Consider the following 18413-nt stretch of genomic DNA (forward strand, 5'->3'; position numbering starts at 1 on the left):
GCATGGTGAAAGCATTCATTGACGGCTGGGGGTGTGTTGTATTCTGTGTGTTGTATTCTGTGTACTGGTGAGTGTGTGGCGGTGAGTCTGTGGGGGTGAGTCTGTGGGGGTGAGCCTGGGGAGTGAGTGTGGTGGTGAGTGTGTTGTGTTGAGTGGTGACGAGTGTGTGGTGTTGAGAGACTGAGGTGTGTGGTTTCTGTGTGCCTTATGTGTGTGTGGTGTGTGTGTGGTGTATGGGTCTATGGTGTGTGTGTGTGCTATGTGTGTGTGGTGTATGTGTGTGTGGTGTTTTCTGCACGATCACACACTGCCCCTACACATTCACACACTGCTCACCCGCACACTCCCAATGTCACCCTGCATAGTCACACACTGTTTATTCTGCACCTGCACTCACCGCCACTCTGCACACACCGCCACTCTGCACACACCGCCACTCTGCACACACCGCCACTCTGCACACACCGCCACTCTGCACACACCGCCACTCTGCACTCACCGCCACTCTGCACTCACCGCCACTCTGCACTCACCGCCACTCTGCACTCACCGCCACTCTGCACTCACCGCCACTCTGCACTCACCGCCACTCTGCACTCACCGCCACTCTGCACTCACCGCCACTCTGCACTCACCGCCACTCTGCACTCACCGCCACTCTGCATTCTGCACTCACCGCCACTCTGCACTCACCGCCACTCTGCATTCTGCACTCGCCGCCACTCTGCATTCTGCACACACCGCCACTCTGCACACACCGCCACTCTGCACACAACGCCACTCTGCACACAACGCCACTCTGCACACAACGCCACTCTGCACACAACGCCACTCTGCACACAACGCCACTCTGCACTCACCGCCACTCTCCACTCACCGCCACTCTCCACTCACCGCCACTCTCCACTCACCGCCACTCCACTCACCGCCACTCTCCACTCACCGCCACTCCACTCACCGCCACTCTCCACTCACCGCCACTCTCCACTCACCGCCACTCTCCACTCACCTCCACTCACCGCCACTCTCCACTCACGCCACTCTGCACTCACCGCCACTCTGCACTCACCGCCACTCTGCACTCACCGCCACTCTGCATTCTGCACTCACCGCCACTCTGCACTCACCGCCACTCTGCATTCTGCACTCGCCGCCACTCTGCATTCTGCACACACCGCCACTCTGCACACAACGCCACTCTGCACACAACGCCACTCTGCACACAACGCCACTCTGCACACAACGCCACTCTGCACACAACGCCACTCTGCACACAACGCCACTCTGCACACAACGCCACTCTGCACACAACGCCACTCTGCACACAACGCCACTCTGCACACAACGCCACTCTGCACACAACGCCACTCTGCACACAACGCCACTCTGCACTCACCGCCACTCTCCACTCACCGCCACTCTCCACTCACCGCCACTCTCCACTCACCGCCACTCTCCACTCACCGCCACTCTCCACTCACCGCCACTCCACTCACCGCCACTCTCCACTCACCGCCACTCCACTTACCGCCACTCTCCACTCACCGCCACTCTCCACTCACCTCCACTCACCGCCACTCTGCACTCACCGCCACTCTGCACTCACCGCCACTCTGCACTCACCGCCACTCTGCACTCACCGCCACTCTGCACTCACCGCCACTCTGCACTCACCGCCACTCTCCACTCACCGCCACTCTGCACACACCGCCACTCTGCACACACCGCCACTCTGCACACACCGCCACTCTGCACACACCGCCACTCTGCACACACCGCCACTCTGCACACACCGCCACTCTGCACACACCGCCACTCTGCAGTCACCGCCACTCTGCAGTCACCGCCACTCTGCAGTCACCGCCACTCTGCAGTCACCGCCACTCTGCAGTCATTGCCACTCTGCAGTCATTGCCACTCTGCACTCACAGCCACTCTGCATTCACTCTGCAGTCACCGCCACTCTGCAGTCACCGCCACTCTGCAGTCACCGCCACTCTGCAGTCACCGCCACTCTGCAGTCACCGCCACTCTGCAGTCATTGCCACTCTGCAGTCATTGCCACTCTGCACTCACCGCCACTCTGCATTCACTCTGCACTCACCGCCACTCTGCACTCACCGCCACTCTGCACTCACCGCCACTCTGCACTCACCGCCACTCTGCACTCACCGCCACTCTGCACTCACCGCCACTCTGCACTCACCGCCACTCTGCACTCACCGCCACTCTGCACTCACCGCCACTCTGCATGCCTCATGTCCCACGAGCAACAAAGACAGACGTAAACACACTCACAGCAGACGACTTCCGCATTCTTAATGAGGTAACAAGCAATGGAAAGGATGTATGAATGCAGCCTTGTGCTGATGAGCCTGGAGGCATAGCCTGGAAAAACCAAAAAGTTTACTAATATTCTATATTGATTTTACAGGTGACAACATTTAATTATAGTTACAATTTTTAAAGCAGACACATGCAAACACACAAATTGTATTGCCGTATTCCAATTCAAACTCAAAAGAAGAATGGAAAGTTAAGTGATAGACCTCTGCTACCAGCGCCTAACCCACTGAGCTAGCAGCACTGAGTGTCTGGCAGCAGAGCAGAGGTGAGGCTGAGGCTGCAGTGCAGAGCGAGCCAGCGCACGGAGGGCTGCTGAATAGTGAACGCGCCCTGGCCGTCTGCATTCACTTAACGAGGCACCCGGACAGCTCCTAATTTTTATTTATGGACGCCCGTGCGCGAAACCGCAGAGAAAATGCCCACAGTGGCGGACGCAAATCACATAAAGCCTATCGCGTCAAGGCTACTACAAAGACAGCACAGCGAAGACGAATCACTATGCAGATGCCATAAAACAGCCACGGGCACTAAGGAATGTTTGGAATGTTTCTGGCCAGAGCCCTAAAGAAACCTTTTTTTTTTTTATAACAATAGAGCTCGAACCTCCGCCCCACTTCGTGGTGACGGAGGCCGAGCCCTAAAAAGGCAGTGCTGAACTACTACATCAGATCCAAATATGGGTGACTAGTTGGTAATCTTTCTTCTTTGCCCATTTTTATTTTTCATTCTGGGCCAGATCCTCAAGCAGTTGAATAGAGCAGTCATTAACACCTACTCTTCTTGATACACTTACAGACAGTCCTCTGTCCGGCATACGGGAGACTTGTACTACCCCTCCATAGCTACCAAAATTAGAACAAGCATTTGCAATGCAACAGTTCTCACATTTGCAAGAGTTAGAGCTATTGGCATTGTAAATGTCAATGTCTTTTACTATGTGTTTTGGTTTGGAGTGGAGAATGTGGTTTGGAGTAGAATGATGTGGATTGAATTGGAATTATTAGTTGTAGAATTGTGTGGCGTGAAGTGTATTTGTGTAGTGGAACTACGTGACATGGCGAATAGATAAGGAGGAGAGCTGCACAGAAATGACAAAAAGGAAGATAGAGAGGGATAGGTAGGTAGTGCACGAAGTGGTGCATGAACTCTTGATCGCGAGTATAAAGAGCATGTGAGAAAGAGAAAGAAGGGGAGGGCCGTGACGGAACCGCTCCGTCACAAGCACAGCGCGCCCGAGGCTCGTGACAGAGCGGTTCCGTCACAAGCATGGGAGTGCTGCGGGCCCCCTCCCCCCTAGCGCTGCGGCGGAATTGCCGCCGCAGCGAAGGAGTTAATCCTAAAAACTCCGCCCTACTTTTACAAATCACGCCCTCTCCTTACACAAGCCCCAGAAGCTCACTTGTCAGGGCGCAGAATTTCTCTGTTTTGAGGAGCGCCAAAAGGCCCCAAATACCCCATTGCACTGTTAGATCATTTGCTGCTCCAAGGACAAGTTCCCCCGGGCATCGCAGCACCAGGAAAGAGCAAGGAAACCACCAAATGGACCTCACTCCCAGCCCGCCTCCTAAGTGCACTCCCACCAATGCAATTTTGACGTTTGACATCTAGCCAATTAGATGCGTACCTTCTAGTGAATTAGATACATACCTTATTTCTCCACTATATGGCTGTATTTGATGCCTACTGCCAATGCCTAATTTGAAAATATGCATCTATATTTTTATAACTATTTGAATCCTTTTTTCTGGTTTAATATCTGGCATGTTGTATGCAAAAAATGTGCTATATATCACAACACGTGGATTAAATACATATAAGACATTTTTAATATGATTGTCTAAATCCTATGCAAAATTATTTAAATGCATGCCCTTTTCCTGCTTTAGTGTTTCTCGATGGTGAGAATATTGGTGGTTTCAAGATGGCAGTTTTATTAGCAGACCACACACACCTATAGTTTTGAAAAGAAAAGCTTTGTAAATGGTAAACCTGCAGAGAAATTAAATCGGCATAAATGATCGAGGTTGCTGGGTTTTATGGGAGTGATCATTATCTCACTGTAATATAAAAATGACATTGTAAGGCAGGAAACAAAATTGCTTTAGAGAGGACAGACTGGGAAAATTGTTTAAAGACGAAAAGCTGGAACTTAGCAAAACGTCAGAGGGCACAAAACATATTTTCACAGTCCCACAGAAGATCTCTAAACACTCAAAACTCTGCCCTCTAAAACTTCCTTCTGTCTGTTCATTGTCTGTAGCCTGACATTCCACTTGCACGGCTCCACCTAAAGACCCCAATCACATGACCAGAGTTTCCAGTGCACGAAATGGAAACCATACTCTGGGAGTCTATAAACTGGAGTTCAAGGGTTAAGAGCAGAAATTGGCGAAGTGTACATTATTTATTTTAATAATTTGCCCCAAAGAATACGACTACCAGGACAAATGTGATATATAATCTATTCTCATTTACTAAATTAGTCCCAAAGAGACTGCATTCTAAAATATGTTATGGGCCAAGGCACCTGCTGCAGAGATTTTTGTCGACTTGGCAATTTCCAGGGTATAATCACTGAGCGGTAGCTCTGGCGTTTAGTGCACTTGGTGGAGAAATATGTTTGCACTCTAGTAACAGATCGGACTTATAAAATAGCACAAAAGTTTAATGTGCTTGTACAAAGAACATGTGTAACATACAGTTCACACATTTGCATAATATATAAACAGCTCAGTGGGGTACTGCCTTTGCTGAAGACATCCTTGTGTGACCTGCAGATCAGAAGTTATAAATCCTGTAATGTAACCAAATAATTATGAACCGGCATCAAGGAGCTGCTTGCAAAAGGTTTGGCATACATGTATTTCTTTTAGTAGTAATAAAGATGTATCAGTAACTGCAATCTAAATACTTATTACTTTAATTACTCCTATAGAAAACAATGCCTGACCTTCTTGCAGAGTATGCATAGATCTTACACACAGAGCTTGAAAAACTCGAAAACTTGCCTCCAAAGCAACGTTTAGCTTTAGTGACAAGCTATATGGCTGTGTTTCCTCAATGGTAATGCCATTAAGGTGTTAAGCTTCACCCAATGCCTAGCCAAGAGGAGTGCCAAAACCAAGAGTTCGGCTGGCCCTCTAAGTGAAGCATTAGTGTTCGGCCCAGCCCAAAGTGAAAAGAAGAAACCTCCTGCGGCTTGCTGAACTGAACACAAAGCAGGAAAAGTATTCGAGAAGTAACTGATAGAAACTTTAGACCAAGTTATGACCACTTTCTTTACATGCCCTTTTTGGCTTATCCAATCTGTCAAGATACAATCTTCCTGGCCTTTCTCACCTAATTTACACTTCTGGTTCTATGAGTTTTCTTGTTTCTTTTCTGATGATTTATCCATATGCTCCTTCTGGTTCTCTTTTAAAGTGCTCTGATGCAATTACGAATCATTTGCGCTACATAAAACGGCAAAAATAAATTCAGTAAATATTGATATTTCCATAGTCAAGGGTAAACAAATTGCCAGCTCGCTCAATAAGTTAACAGCAGCCATCCGAAGTGATCCGCACGCTATAGTTTGGATGCGAGCAAGGTGAACTCAGCACTCCATCCTTTAAATAGGGTAAAAACTGAGTAGACTTTACAGCCTAAAGTCTGCAGTGCTGCAGAACTGACTCAGGCTTAATCCTTTGAAGGTCGATGAGTTGAGTAAAAATCCGTACTGTAAGGACCAACAGGTCATATATTTTGTGCTGTGAACTATTTAAATGTCCTTCACACCCCTAACCATACTGACCTTTATGACCGCGGCTGCTTCAGTGCCCCTCCACACTCTAAACACGGAGGCTTGATGTCCAAGACTCTGCTCCCTAGAGATTGAGACGGGCCAACCCGAGATTCCCCAGCTGCAAACTTTGTTTCAATGACTGGGCTCTCATTTTAGGCATTTCCTCTGTGCTTATCCCTGACACGAGCCTTCCACGGACTCCACTCTGAGATCTGTCACTAGAGAGAGCGTCATGGAAACCTGTGGGTGGTGGCAGCAGACGGAATGCGGCCATCACACCCACCTAAAAGGTTAATTGAGGTCAGACAGTATTTCCTGTAAGAAATAAAAGGAGTAGTCACAGGAAAAATGCGCCCCCACTCCCAACTAAAAAGTTTTACGCTGTATAGGAAAAATATATAAGCAGATAAACTTTTTAAAAGACACGGTTTCCTTCAGCTCCCAGTGAAGCTTTCAGCAAAATGTCCACACTCCAAACGGGAGGAGGGCGAAGGGGCCATTCAAACCTGTTCCATTAAAAGGGTAACCGTTTCCTTCAGGCTAAACTTATATCGGAAGCGGTTTGAAATGCATACAATGCAGACCTTGTTGCTAAAAAAGAGAATGGTCGGTGAGTGCGCTAAGGAGTCTGTGGTGCTGTGAAGGACTTGTATGTTTCTCAACGTTTTCAAAGAATTCAGTGCTGGTATAAACCTGACACCAGACGGTAGGAGGGAGACGGGGCCATCACACACTGTAACAGGAGTAAGCGTGAAGGCACTTCAACATAGTGTGATGGCCAACAAAAATGTTCTCTTATTGAAATCGTAGAAGAGGGAACTAAACACACAAAGGAGGGACATTTCCAAAAATGCACCAATAAAAAGAAAGCATTTAAGACAAGCACAACAAAGCACAAATGGCAATACATAGGCGTGCTCAAAGCCCAAAGACCGATTACTAAATGTTTTGTAGACAGTGCAAGCGCAGCCTAAACTTGACCTAAAAAGGAAGGTGGTGTCTGCTGGCTCCCATGATGGAAACCACCTGCTGCCTGCCCTGGGATTTCAAGCAGAGGCTGAAATAAAGCCTCCTTCACCTTTTCTGTTTTGCCACATCCACTGGCCCAGTGTTAGTCAATCTACAACAAATGTCACTGACCACAGTCACCAGATCACAGGAGGTCCTGGTTCCTAATCTCGAAGATCACTAACTTTAAAGAGAAACCACACCCTCAGTGACTCCACTGTGTGCAGGATCCATGACACTGTTCATCTAGCTGGTGCCTGACTTCTCACAACCCCATTCAACAGAGTCATTTGTGGAGTTATAGATATAGCACGTGTCTTGGTTGACAGCTGGCTAGGACCTCCACAAAACCAGTTCTTATTAGAAAAACCAAATAACAAACCCTTTTTATGGAAAACTATATTTCAAGTCTGATAAGTATTTGACAAATATTTTTACTACATGGGGCTCATGAACTTTAAGCAATAACAATGTTAAGCTTCTACAATGCCATATATGTTTGTGTATTTGCTACATGCAAATCTGATCTGCATTTCAGGAAAAGTTGTGAATAAAAGCAACATTTTGATTTTGTTCATCTCATTAGCGCAATCAGGGTTTAAAGGCAAACTAGTAGAGAGGTAACCTCTCCTTTAAATAAATCAATAAAACCTGCTTAAAAGTTAATACTGAAATGCAAACTTAAAACATCATTTTTAGTTTACTTGAATGGATGAGTTAACCCCCCAACTCCCACCCCAATGCTCTAAAAACGGTATTTACTTTATTTTCACTTAGATAGAAAGCTATAAACACTGCAAAAAGATTGAACAAAAATGAACACTGATAAGCTTTGGATTTGTATAGTGCAGACGTAGAAGGAAGATAATTCAAATAGTTTGATTTCAAAATAATAATGGGAGACCTTAAAAATAAATATACCAGGCCACTTTACATAGCACAGTAAAACTGGATCAGCCTTACTTAACCACTAAACTGGAACATTTGAGGGGCACAAATTTGATCAATTTTAAGAGACCATCTTCTCTTGACTTAATACCATCTTACATTCTTTTACGTAGCGCTTAATGAGCACCTTTTGATATTCTAACACAGTCTGGCTAGATATGTTGCATAAACTTTTGTTAATGATTGTGCTTAAAAATACTACACGAAAGTGAGCTCCGTGCCACAAATTACGGAATGAAATACAATAAATTAAAAACTGCTTCTTGGCACAATCCTGGTTGCGTGAATACACACCACTTTAGTTGAGCAAGATGTACTGCCACACACAAATGAATATCAATATCCTTTCAAAATATAAGGCACTTTTTCAATAACAACCTTTGCGATCTAACATATAACCATTGAGAAAATATGAAATACTAAGAAAAAAGGAACTCTGTAACAATCACCTTTCTAGCTCTTCCTTGTCATCTGGATCTTCACATGCATCAACTGAAAATTTGGCCTTAAGTGACCTTGCTGTTGCAATTGTAGCTTCAACGCTCATAATCTGATTTATGATATCCTGCGGAAAACACAAAAAAATAAAATAAGCAAAACTATGAATGGATGCACTGCTTTGAAAAAGTTGTTTGCTCTTGAATATGGCTTACTTCCATTTTTTTGTCTTCTGGATTTGCGTAGCGAAGAACCTTACTGGCATGTACAATTATTTGTGTAATTATCTTCACAACTGAAGGGATTTGTTCAGCCATTTCTGAAAATATAAAAAAAACACTTGTGCAAAATTGTAATCATAAACCTACCAATGCATACAAAAAAAGACAGTGGGTGGTATTTACCTTCTTCTTTCACCTTGAGGACAGCAGCATGGATGACACAAGGCAAAAGGTGCCTTGTGAGGTCAGCTGGCTTTTGAACGGCAAGATAATGGAGAACCTAAAATGTAAAAAAGGTTTACAAACTTATTGAAATTATGGTACCATATACCAAAGCAGTTTACTTCACAAAGGGAACACAAGTAGAACTTTACAGAGCATATGGGATTCTGATACAACATTTAGTGTACTTTTATCATGTAAACAAAGCATTGTATATCTGTTGCTGTTCTACACATTGTATGGTTGGTAAGTTTTCGATCTACTGGTTAGAGACACAGTCAAAACAACAGAAAAATCCCTCAAGAGGAACAGGAGTGGATGAAGAGTACTGGGACTGGAAGCAATGCATGGACGAAAGGACATTGATTCATGACATGTCTTTGTTTCATTAGAGAAGGTAGAGGTACCTGAGAATGGCATAAGACTTGATTTTTGTAAAGACTTCTTCAGGAAGGAATTAAAGTACGAGTTACTTACCTTTGGTAACGATGTATCTGGTAGAGACGATTCTAGCCGCAGATTCCTTCACGTAGAATTATCCCTAGGCGTGAGACTGCATCCGGAAAATTTTTGCCACAGCATCCCTGCACGCTGGGACGACATCATGAGACTCCGCCCAGGCGTCGTCCTCGCACGTGACGTCAGTGAGGTCACATAAGACCCACCCCAGCGCGTCTACGTCAGTTGTCTTCGGAGAACCATTCCGCACCACAACGTGGAACCCAGACAAAAAAAACTGTGGAAGCATGTGAACAGTGTGCAAAAAGCAGAACATTTGGAAAGAAACAGTGACTAACATCACCAACACAGTAGTGTCACACCGCAGAACTCAAGGCAGTGAAAGAAGAAGAAGCAGAGCCCTGCGCCAACACTCTGCCAGCACATAGACAACCTCTCACCTCTGTGCCCCGGAGGCAAGGAACATCTGTAAGGACATAGTACACGTAGGAAACCCACCACCCCTAACCTAAGCAAGGAAGGGGACCAGTCCCAACATTGACCAGGACAACAAACATCCAAGCCACTCCAACAGAAGGGCAACAACCCACAAGGGGCAAGGGCAGAACATGACCAGATGACCCTTAATCAGAGGATAGCAATGGAAGGAAGAGAGGGGAAGACCGGGATAGAAAGCAATCCCCCCAAACCCCGGAGTAGCTAGAGCAGCAGGGCACCGGAGCACCAGAATCCCATCCTCCAAAGAACCATGGAGGAATAAACCGCCCTCAAACGGAGTCACCCGTCAAGAACAAGAAGGCTCTCACAGGAGACACAGCCCCCACCGGGAGGCGAGTAGCGAAGACCAACCCAAGGGTCCTCGCAGAATAGGGGAGGAAGGGCGGGCCGTGAAGGAATCTGCGGCTAGAATCGACTCTACCAGATACATCGTTACCGAAGATGTACTTAACTCGTACATCCAATACCAGCCAATAGAGAACAGAGGGCCCCACAGTGGACCAGATCTGTGGACCAGAAAGAACCTCGTCCCTGCCAGGCAAGGGGAACCCCCACAAGTAGAACCCCACCAACGCAAAGAGGATGTAGGAGGGAGAAGAAGAAGGCTGAAGAGGCCCGCATCCTCACAGCAGAGAAACCAATGGCAAGGTCGGAGTGGCCGAAGCACACACTCCCCCACAAGGCAAACCAGCTGCCGCCCCATGGCAAGACTAGAAGAGCAGAGGACGAAGCCTAGAGGACCCAAGGAAACGAGGGAAAAGAAGGCAATCCCACTCCAGATGGAGAGCAACCTGCCAGCCAGAACATCGCCGGCAGTCAAAGCCGCAAGAAGAACAGCCCGAGGCTGAGGAGGCAGCACCCGGCAAGGGAGAACACAGGATCATCCCAGACCTCGGGCAGGAGTAGGGAGAGGAGGAGATGCCCGGGCACACCACCACGAGTGGCCGCGCACACGACCTCAGGAAGCAAAAGCAACCCACATGAACACCATGGAGTACAGGCACCCGAAGGCGGCCAGAACCCCCTAGCAGAGCGCAAGCCATATGACAGCTACCACTACCCCACCTAGGGTACGATAAGTCCCAAAATAGAGGAACAAACAAAAGAGCCACGGGGAAAAGAACACCCCAGTGAAGGCTTGACAAGCAGCCCAAGCAAGCAGAAGGCCTAATCTCAGGGCCACATCTGAGCAACAATTCAAACACATCACATAATCAACAAAAGGGCCGTCCAGCAGCCAACAATGCCAAAGTCCCAAGGAAGGACGATAATGGCCGGAAAACACTCTCCACAGCCAGAACAACTGGCCTAAGAAGGCCCAGAATCAACACGACTCAGGAGTCACTGAGGAGGGGATGAAGGAGGATGAGGATAAGGTGGAGGAGGACGGAGCCCTGCCGGAGCCTCTGGATGGCGGAGTCGGCCGGGGCAAGGAACAACAGGCTGCCATCCAACCGATGGTCAATGAGTCACTCCCAAATATTCTCAGGGAATACTCCATCCCGAAGCCAGGCATGGCGACGTAGAGCGACCGAGGAAGCCAGCACCTCTGAGATGTCCAGAGCGGGGAATAAACGCAGCAAGCTCCCGGTCATCCAACGCATGATGCCTCAAGTCCACTTGACCACTGGCGTAACAAAAATTGAGGGGGCCTCCCTGCAAGGTATGTAGTGGGGCCCCTCCGGGCTCAATTAGGAGCTCTCCGGACAGACTGCAGTGCCGAGGGGGCCCCCTGGAGCTTCGGACCCCCTGCACCGTGTGGGCTGCGGGGGCCTGTGTTACGCCCCTGCACTTGACCACCCTCCTGGGACGCTGCGGATCCCAGAGACTCAGCAGAGTCCCACAAACAGGACGAGGCCCGAGCCAGCACACACAAGATGTTCAGGGACCGCAGGGCAACGCTGCTCGAGGCAAACATGTTGCGTCCCTAAGAATCCAACCAGCGGGCCTCTCGGTATGGCAGAGTCAACAGCGGTGGCAGGGAGGGAAAAACAGTCCGCAAAACAGGACTAGAGGCAGAGGGGTGGAGGGAAAAGCACGCCGGGTCATGCAGCGCCAGAAGATGCCAGTGCAGAAGATGTTGAGGCACTGGGTCCCCTGAGGCAGGACGCCTCCAAGCCCCCGTCAATGGAAGAAAGAAGGGAACCTTCAAAGGGAAGTAAGATTTCTCTCCCACCAGAGCCCTGGTGGAGGACCTCCAATAGATGGTCTGCCGGAAAGCGAGCCACCGGGTCACCCATGCGCAGGATGCCCACAGCTGTGGACGCCGCCTCCGTAGGGCCCCACGGCAAGGAAAGCAGCTCCTCCATGGGCGACGGCTGCAAACTAAGGCAGCCGTCCCCAAGGAAAAGCGGGACAGGCAAGGGCAAGGGCCAGAAGGAGCCGAAGAATGAAGGACCTGCCACTCTTCCAACGCACACACACTGCGACACACACTGCGCCCAGTCTCCGGTGAGGAGGACACCAATAAACAGCCTAGCTCCGGAGAGGAAGGAGCGTCAGAAGACGAATCCACGGTACGATCCCTGCGCGGAGGCCGTAGAGTACGCTGCCTGAGGCAGTTTGTCGCACCATCCGGCGTCGCCGGACAAGGTTCCTCCAAGTCACCCGCACCAGAGACCAGAGCGGGGACCGGAGTGGGGCTGGAATCGAATCGGCCCGGGGCGGCGCCGACCTGACCTCTACCGAGGTAGCCACCCGCATGGGGGAACAAGACGGGCCTGGGGAGTGACAAGAAGACCTCTGCCAGTCGCGGCCCAGAATGAGGCGCAGATCGCTTGGCAACCCATGAGGCGGTGCCAGGGACGATTCCACCTCCGACTCGCCCGTCGAGGCAGCCGCCTCTGGGAAGGAACGAGAGGGGCCCGGAGAGGGGCGAGGGGTCCTCACCTGGCCTCGACCCGAAGCAGGACGAGGAGGGTTCACGGACCCTTGTGGCTTCGCACGGTCCAGCTGCCGCCGGCGCCGTAGCGGCGTCACCTTGGCCTTAGACAGGAACACCTTGTCAAAGGACTGAGAGGGTCTCGGGGATGCGACCAGAGCCCCGGCGACCTCTCGCGACACCACAGGGACTCCCGCAGGAGTTTGCGGCAAGGCAGAGACGCAGTGGCCTGAAGGAGGTGCCCCAGAGGAGCCGCACCCCAACAGCACCACATCTTCCAAGCCTGGATCTGAACCAGTCGGTGCCGGAGACACGGGCGGCGCTGCGGAAGGCCCAGCACAAGGCGAGGGGTCCGCCGACACCCCAGGAGGGGGAGACGCCAGCGGGGCCTGCAAAGCCGCCGATTATTTATCCATTTGGACTGTCGACGCCCCAACACCGGGAAACGGTGGATAGGATGACACGCGGGGCCGGATGACACGCGGGGCCGCATTACCATCGGAGAGTCCACGTCCGCAGCAGGCCAGAAACCAGCCCTCGGGGACAAACTGCAACACTTACCCACCGGGGAGCGATGCTCACGTGATATCGGAGAGGGCGACGACCACAGGCGAACCTGAAGCCATCCGCCGAAGCAGACCAAGGGAGGACATCGACCTGGAGAGACGCGCAGAGAGGTTTCATGAGGCGCTCCTGCCGCAACTTCCACTTTTGACAGACATCGCAGTCAGTGGTGCCGTGATCCTCCCCCAAACACCACATACAAATGAGGTGCGGGTCCGTCGCCGACATAAGACGCCCACAAAACGTACAAGGTTTGAAGCCCGAAGGCATTCGCACACTGTTACACCAAAAGAAATGGAGAAAAAAGGGCCAGAAACAAGCCCGTAGCAAGGAACGGATCAGAATAGCACGCGGAAAAGGAAAAAACTGATGTAGGCGCGCTGGGGCGGGGCTTATGTGACCTCGCTGAAGTCACGTGAGTGGACGACGCCTGGGCGGAGTCGCGTGATGTCGTCCCGCCCCCGGCACGCAGGGATGCTGTGGCAAAAAGTTTTCCGGATCCAGTCTCACGCCTGGGGATAATTCTACGTGAAGGAATCTGCGGCTAGTAGTCTCTATCAGATAACAGGAACACACACCTAAATAGGCAATATTACCGGCAGGAGGGCTAATGTGACTGGTGTCCAGTACAATCTCAATCAATGGGATCAAAACTAGGAACACTACATCTTTTCTTCATGAATAAAAATTAGAGGATGCAGCATTGACTGGGAGGCAGCAGTAATGTTCCCCAGAGAAGTGGCAATCAAGTCCTGGCTACCCCTCATACAACTAAAAATCCTTTACAGGATATATTAAGACATGGCCCGCCTCTATAAAATGGGCAGAGCACCTTCCTCCGAATATCTTCAGTGTGGGAGGGACAGGGGGGACTTCATTCACACCTTGTTGTTATGCCCCAGCATACAGAGATTAAGGGGACAAATAAGGAGAGAGTGGAGTGATTTCCTAGAATACCAAATCCCTGATGACCCCAAATAGATCCTATTAGATATACCTAGTAATGTTGACCTACCACGTATGAAATTATTGTTATGCAATTTGGGATTGGTGGTTGCTAAACGGTATCTGACCAGAAGTGGGAGTCTCCCGTAACACCAAACCTCACGGAATGGAGGAGAGATATGGCTGTGGAAAGGGTGACATACAAGTGCTGGAGCTGCTTCATAAATTCCCAAAAATATAAGGGGGATGGATGGATTATTCTGGACTCGCTGGTGATAATGACACTGCCACTAATTTGTCTCAATGATGATACACGGTCATGCCATTTTACTTATTTTGTTTTAAAGAAAAGGTGTCTATCACGGTCATGTGTCCTACTGGGACACTACATATTACTTGAATACGTTCTGTCTGGTTGTCTCACTGCCATGCTTATATGTTTTGAAAAAACAAAATAAAAATATTTGGGAGTCTGGGTTTGGGGGGAATAAAGGATGCAGACTTTGACCCTGTGAACACGTTCTTCTAAAAAATGAAACACAAATGAGGACTTCTTCTATGGAGAAACAGGCATTCACAGTTTTGCTTTCTTCCAATATCATCAGTTTTACCAACAACAAATCATGTTTTCAGTTTTTGCCCACACCCCAAAATATTTTGTCCTGAAAATGTGTTACATTGACCTTTGGAACACACCTGATCCCAAATCCAAAGGCATGCGTCAGAATCTAAATGTCTGTTCTGGTAATATTTAAGAAGTCAGAGGGAACAAATCTTCATGACATACAATCTGGTGGCAAGTAGAAGACGTAGGAATATAATAAAAATAGGTGTACATTTAGATGCGGCTAGCATTTGTTGATTTGGTCAACTGATTCCGGTACTTCCAAAGACTGTGACTGAGATGAAGCAGATTCATACCCATTCAAAGCTTTTGATTGGCTTTTCTGGCAAGCTTTATAGGAGCCAGCCAATCTGAGTCCTCAATTTCTTTCATTATGACCTCCTCGCATAATGTGATAACTTTTTCCTCAAGTTTCTTATTTCATATCGTAGGCTTATGTACCTTTGGTGCAGTCCATTTCTAGACACACACTTGCTCCATCACATATATGAGCAGTTAATCATGAACATAAAGTACGAGTTACTTACCTTCGGTAACGATGTATTTGGTAGAGACGATTCTAGCCACAGATTCCTTAACATAGAATTATCCCCAGGGTTAGACTGGATCCGTGTTTTTTTTTTCCACAGCATCCCTGCACGCCGGGGTGACGAAATCATGTGACTCTGCCTTGGCGTTGTCTGCGTATGTCACGTCCGCGAGGTCACATAAGTCCCACCCCAGCGCGCCTACGTCAGTTTTCTTCGGAGAACTTTTCTGCACCACAACGCGGAGCCAACAGACAAGACTGTGAGAGTATAGGAACAGTGTGCGAAAGAGCAAAAAAAATTAGAATAAGCGATTGTAAGGAACAATACCATAAGGAGCAGTGCCAGACACTGCAGCACCCAAAGGCAGGGAAAGAAGAAAGAACAGAACACAGCCCTGAACAGCAATCCCCAGTACGGAGATAGCCCCCCCGGAGACAAAAAGTATACGAAAAAAGATCATGATAACATGCAGCAGGACTACGACCCCAACCAACAACAATGAAGGTGAAACAGTCCGGGACAAACAAGGCAGGACAAGACTCCACTACAGTCCCCTCACTGAAACGTGACATCCCCCATAAGGAACAGGGGCAGAGGCCCGGCCAAAAGACCCCAACCTAGAGATAGCAAAGGGGCCAGAACCCCTAGAAATGAAAGAGGAAGTGGGGTAGAAGGTAGGCCCCAACCTGAGGCAACCAGAGCACAAGGGCACAGAAGTACCTATAAACCTGTCCTCCAATGCACCAGAAGGGAGGAAGGAAACAGTAAACAGGATGAACATCCTGTCAGAAAGAGCAACAAAATGCACTCACTGAAGACATGGCCACCCACAGGGAAGCGAATGCATAAGACCAAGCCAAAGGTCCTCGCAGAATGGGGAGGAAGGGCGGGCCGTGAAGGAATCTGCGGCTAAAATCGTCTCTACCAGATACATTGCTACCGAAGGTAAGTAACTCGTACATCTGTAGAGACTACTAGCCTCAGATTCCTTAACGTAGAATAGATACCCTAGCCATATCCAAGGGGAAGGAGGGTCTGCAAGAGGACCCCACCATCCTGGATATAATGGGGGGTCCCACAAGGGACGAGGCCAACGGACAGGCAAAAGAGCCATGTCCTCCCCAGACAAGGGGAACCCCTGCATCCAGAAAACCACCAACCCCAGAGGCAATGCGGGAAGACAAGAAGAGAGTCATCCAGAGTGCCCCACAACCATTCAAGGTATCAAAACCTCCCAAGAAGCCCCAAGGCCCAAAGAAGGAAGAGGAGCTCCTAGGAAGAAGAACAACCTAGAGACTCCAAGGAGAAGAGGTAGAGCAAAGGCAAGCCCGTTCACTGGGAACATGCCCAGTGAAGAGGGCAGCCGAGCCTAACACAGCCAGAAGGCAACAGCCTAGACAGAACAGCGCCCTCAACAGTAGGGCTGGCAGAAGCAGGCAGGGTAACCCAACGTCACCCCGGAAGAACCGTCCAACATCCTCCAACTCAAGAACCAGCCCAACCCCTAGGAAGGACAGGCAGAATGAAGGCGGGGCCCACTGGGAGAAGCAGGCAAGGCAAGGAGGACTGTCCCGCCAAAGTGCCAGAAGGCACAAAGGTGCATAAAAACAGTAGGACGGCACCGGCATGCACGGCCAGACGCTAACAACACCACAGAATGGTGCACTCAGGGCAAGCCAGACGCCAGCCAAAGACAGAGACCAGGAAGGCCGAGAAGGGCCCGGACACGTCCCCAAGGAAGGAGTCGACACACACAGCACCAAAAAGAAGTCAAACTAGGCAGAGCCAGGCAGCTGACAGCAGGCCAGATCAACAACGCAGCGATCCCGGAGAAGACAGCCCAGGGCGGAACTCAAGCCAATCCACAACTATCAGCAAGTGGATCACACCTGCAACATACCCTAAGGCTACAGAGAGCAGAGGCTCGAAAAGCAACCACACCTCCCCAGCACATACCACCACCCCACATAGGGCATGTCATGTCCCAAAACATGGGAAACCCCCTTAAGAAAAAACATTCTGCAGCAGCAGACAACAGAAAGACATGCGGAGAACCTGCACACGGCTTGTCAATCAGCCAATAAGAATAACAGAAGGCCCAGTCTCAGGACCAACACGGCTTAGTAAAAGCCAAAAAACACAGTCAAAAAAGGGCCGGCCAGAGACCAACAACACCATAGTCCGAAGGAGGACTAGAGTCCACAGTAATGACACATGATCACACAACTGGGGCGACCCGCCCCAATGGAAGAAGACCTTCCGAAAACCAGATCAACTCACAGGTCACTGAGGGGGGAGGAGGAGGAGGCCGAAGCCCCGCCAAGAACCTCTGAATGGCCGAGTCCGCAGGGGCGTGGAACAGAAGAGTGCCATCGAAGGTGAGGTCCACCAGCCGTTCTCAAACATTCCCTGGGAACACACTGTCCCGGAGCCAGGCATGTCTACGAAGATCGACCGACGAAGCCATGGCACGACCAAGCACCTCCGAGATATCCAGAAGAATATACGCCGCCAGCTCCCGGCCATCCAACAATTGGTGCCGCAGATTCACACAGGCACCCTCCTGAGAAGCGCCAGACATAAGGGACTCAAGCAGGAAGTGGCCCTAGCTAAAACACACAAAGTGTTAAGAGCCAACAGAGCCGCACTGGTGGAAGCAAACACATTACGCCCCCAGGAGTGAAGCCAACGGGCAAACCGCGACGGGGGAGGCAACAGTGGTGGCAGGGAGGGGAAGGTGTTCTGCAAAAGAGGGCCCCTGGTAGAAGGGTGGAGGGAAAGACACACCGTATCACGTGGCGCCGGATGCTGGCGGTGCAGAACATGTTGGAGCACCGGGTCCCCCGTGGCAGGGCGGCCCCAAACCTCCAGAAGAGAAAAATGGAGCGACCCCTCAAAGGGAAGCAGCAGCCTCCTACCACCTGAACCCTGATGGAGGACCTCC

General features: G+C 49.8%; 1 protein-coding gene across 1 annotated transcript in view; it reads right to left on the bottom strand.

Annotated features, from left to right (window-relative positions):
* The window catches only part of RAB3GAP1 (RAB3 GTPase activating protein catalytic subunit 1), a 465696-nt gene that overhangs the window by 94333 nt on the left and 352950 nt on the right, over window positions 1–18413 (bottom strand). The window contains exons 20-22 of the mRNA XM_086954315.1: window positions 8929–9025; window positions 8740–8843; window positions 8536–8651 (exon numbers count right to left, since the gene is read on the bottom strand). Coding sequence (XP_086810441.1) covers window positions 8536–8651; window positions 8740–8843; window positions 8929–9025 — 317 coding nt within the window. The remainder of the gene's footprint in view (window positions 1–8535; window positions 8652–8739; window positions 8844–8928; window positions 9026–18413) is intronic.

Source organism: Lissotriton vulgaris, chromosome 2_1 (genome assembly GCF_964263255.1).
Source record: "Lissotriton vulgaris chromosome 2_1, aLisVul1.2, whole genome shotgun sequence".
Lineage (NCBI taxonomy): Eukaryota > Metazoa > Chordata > Amphibia > Caudata > Salamandridae > Lissotriton > Lissotriton vulgaris.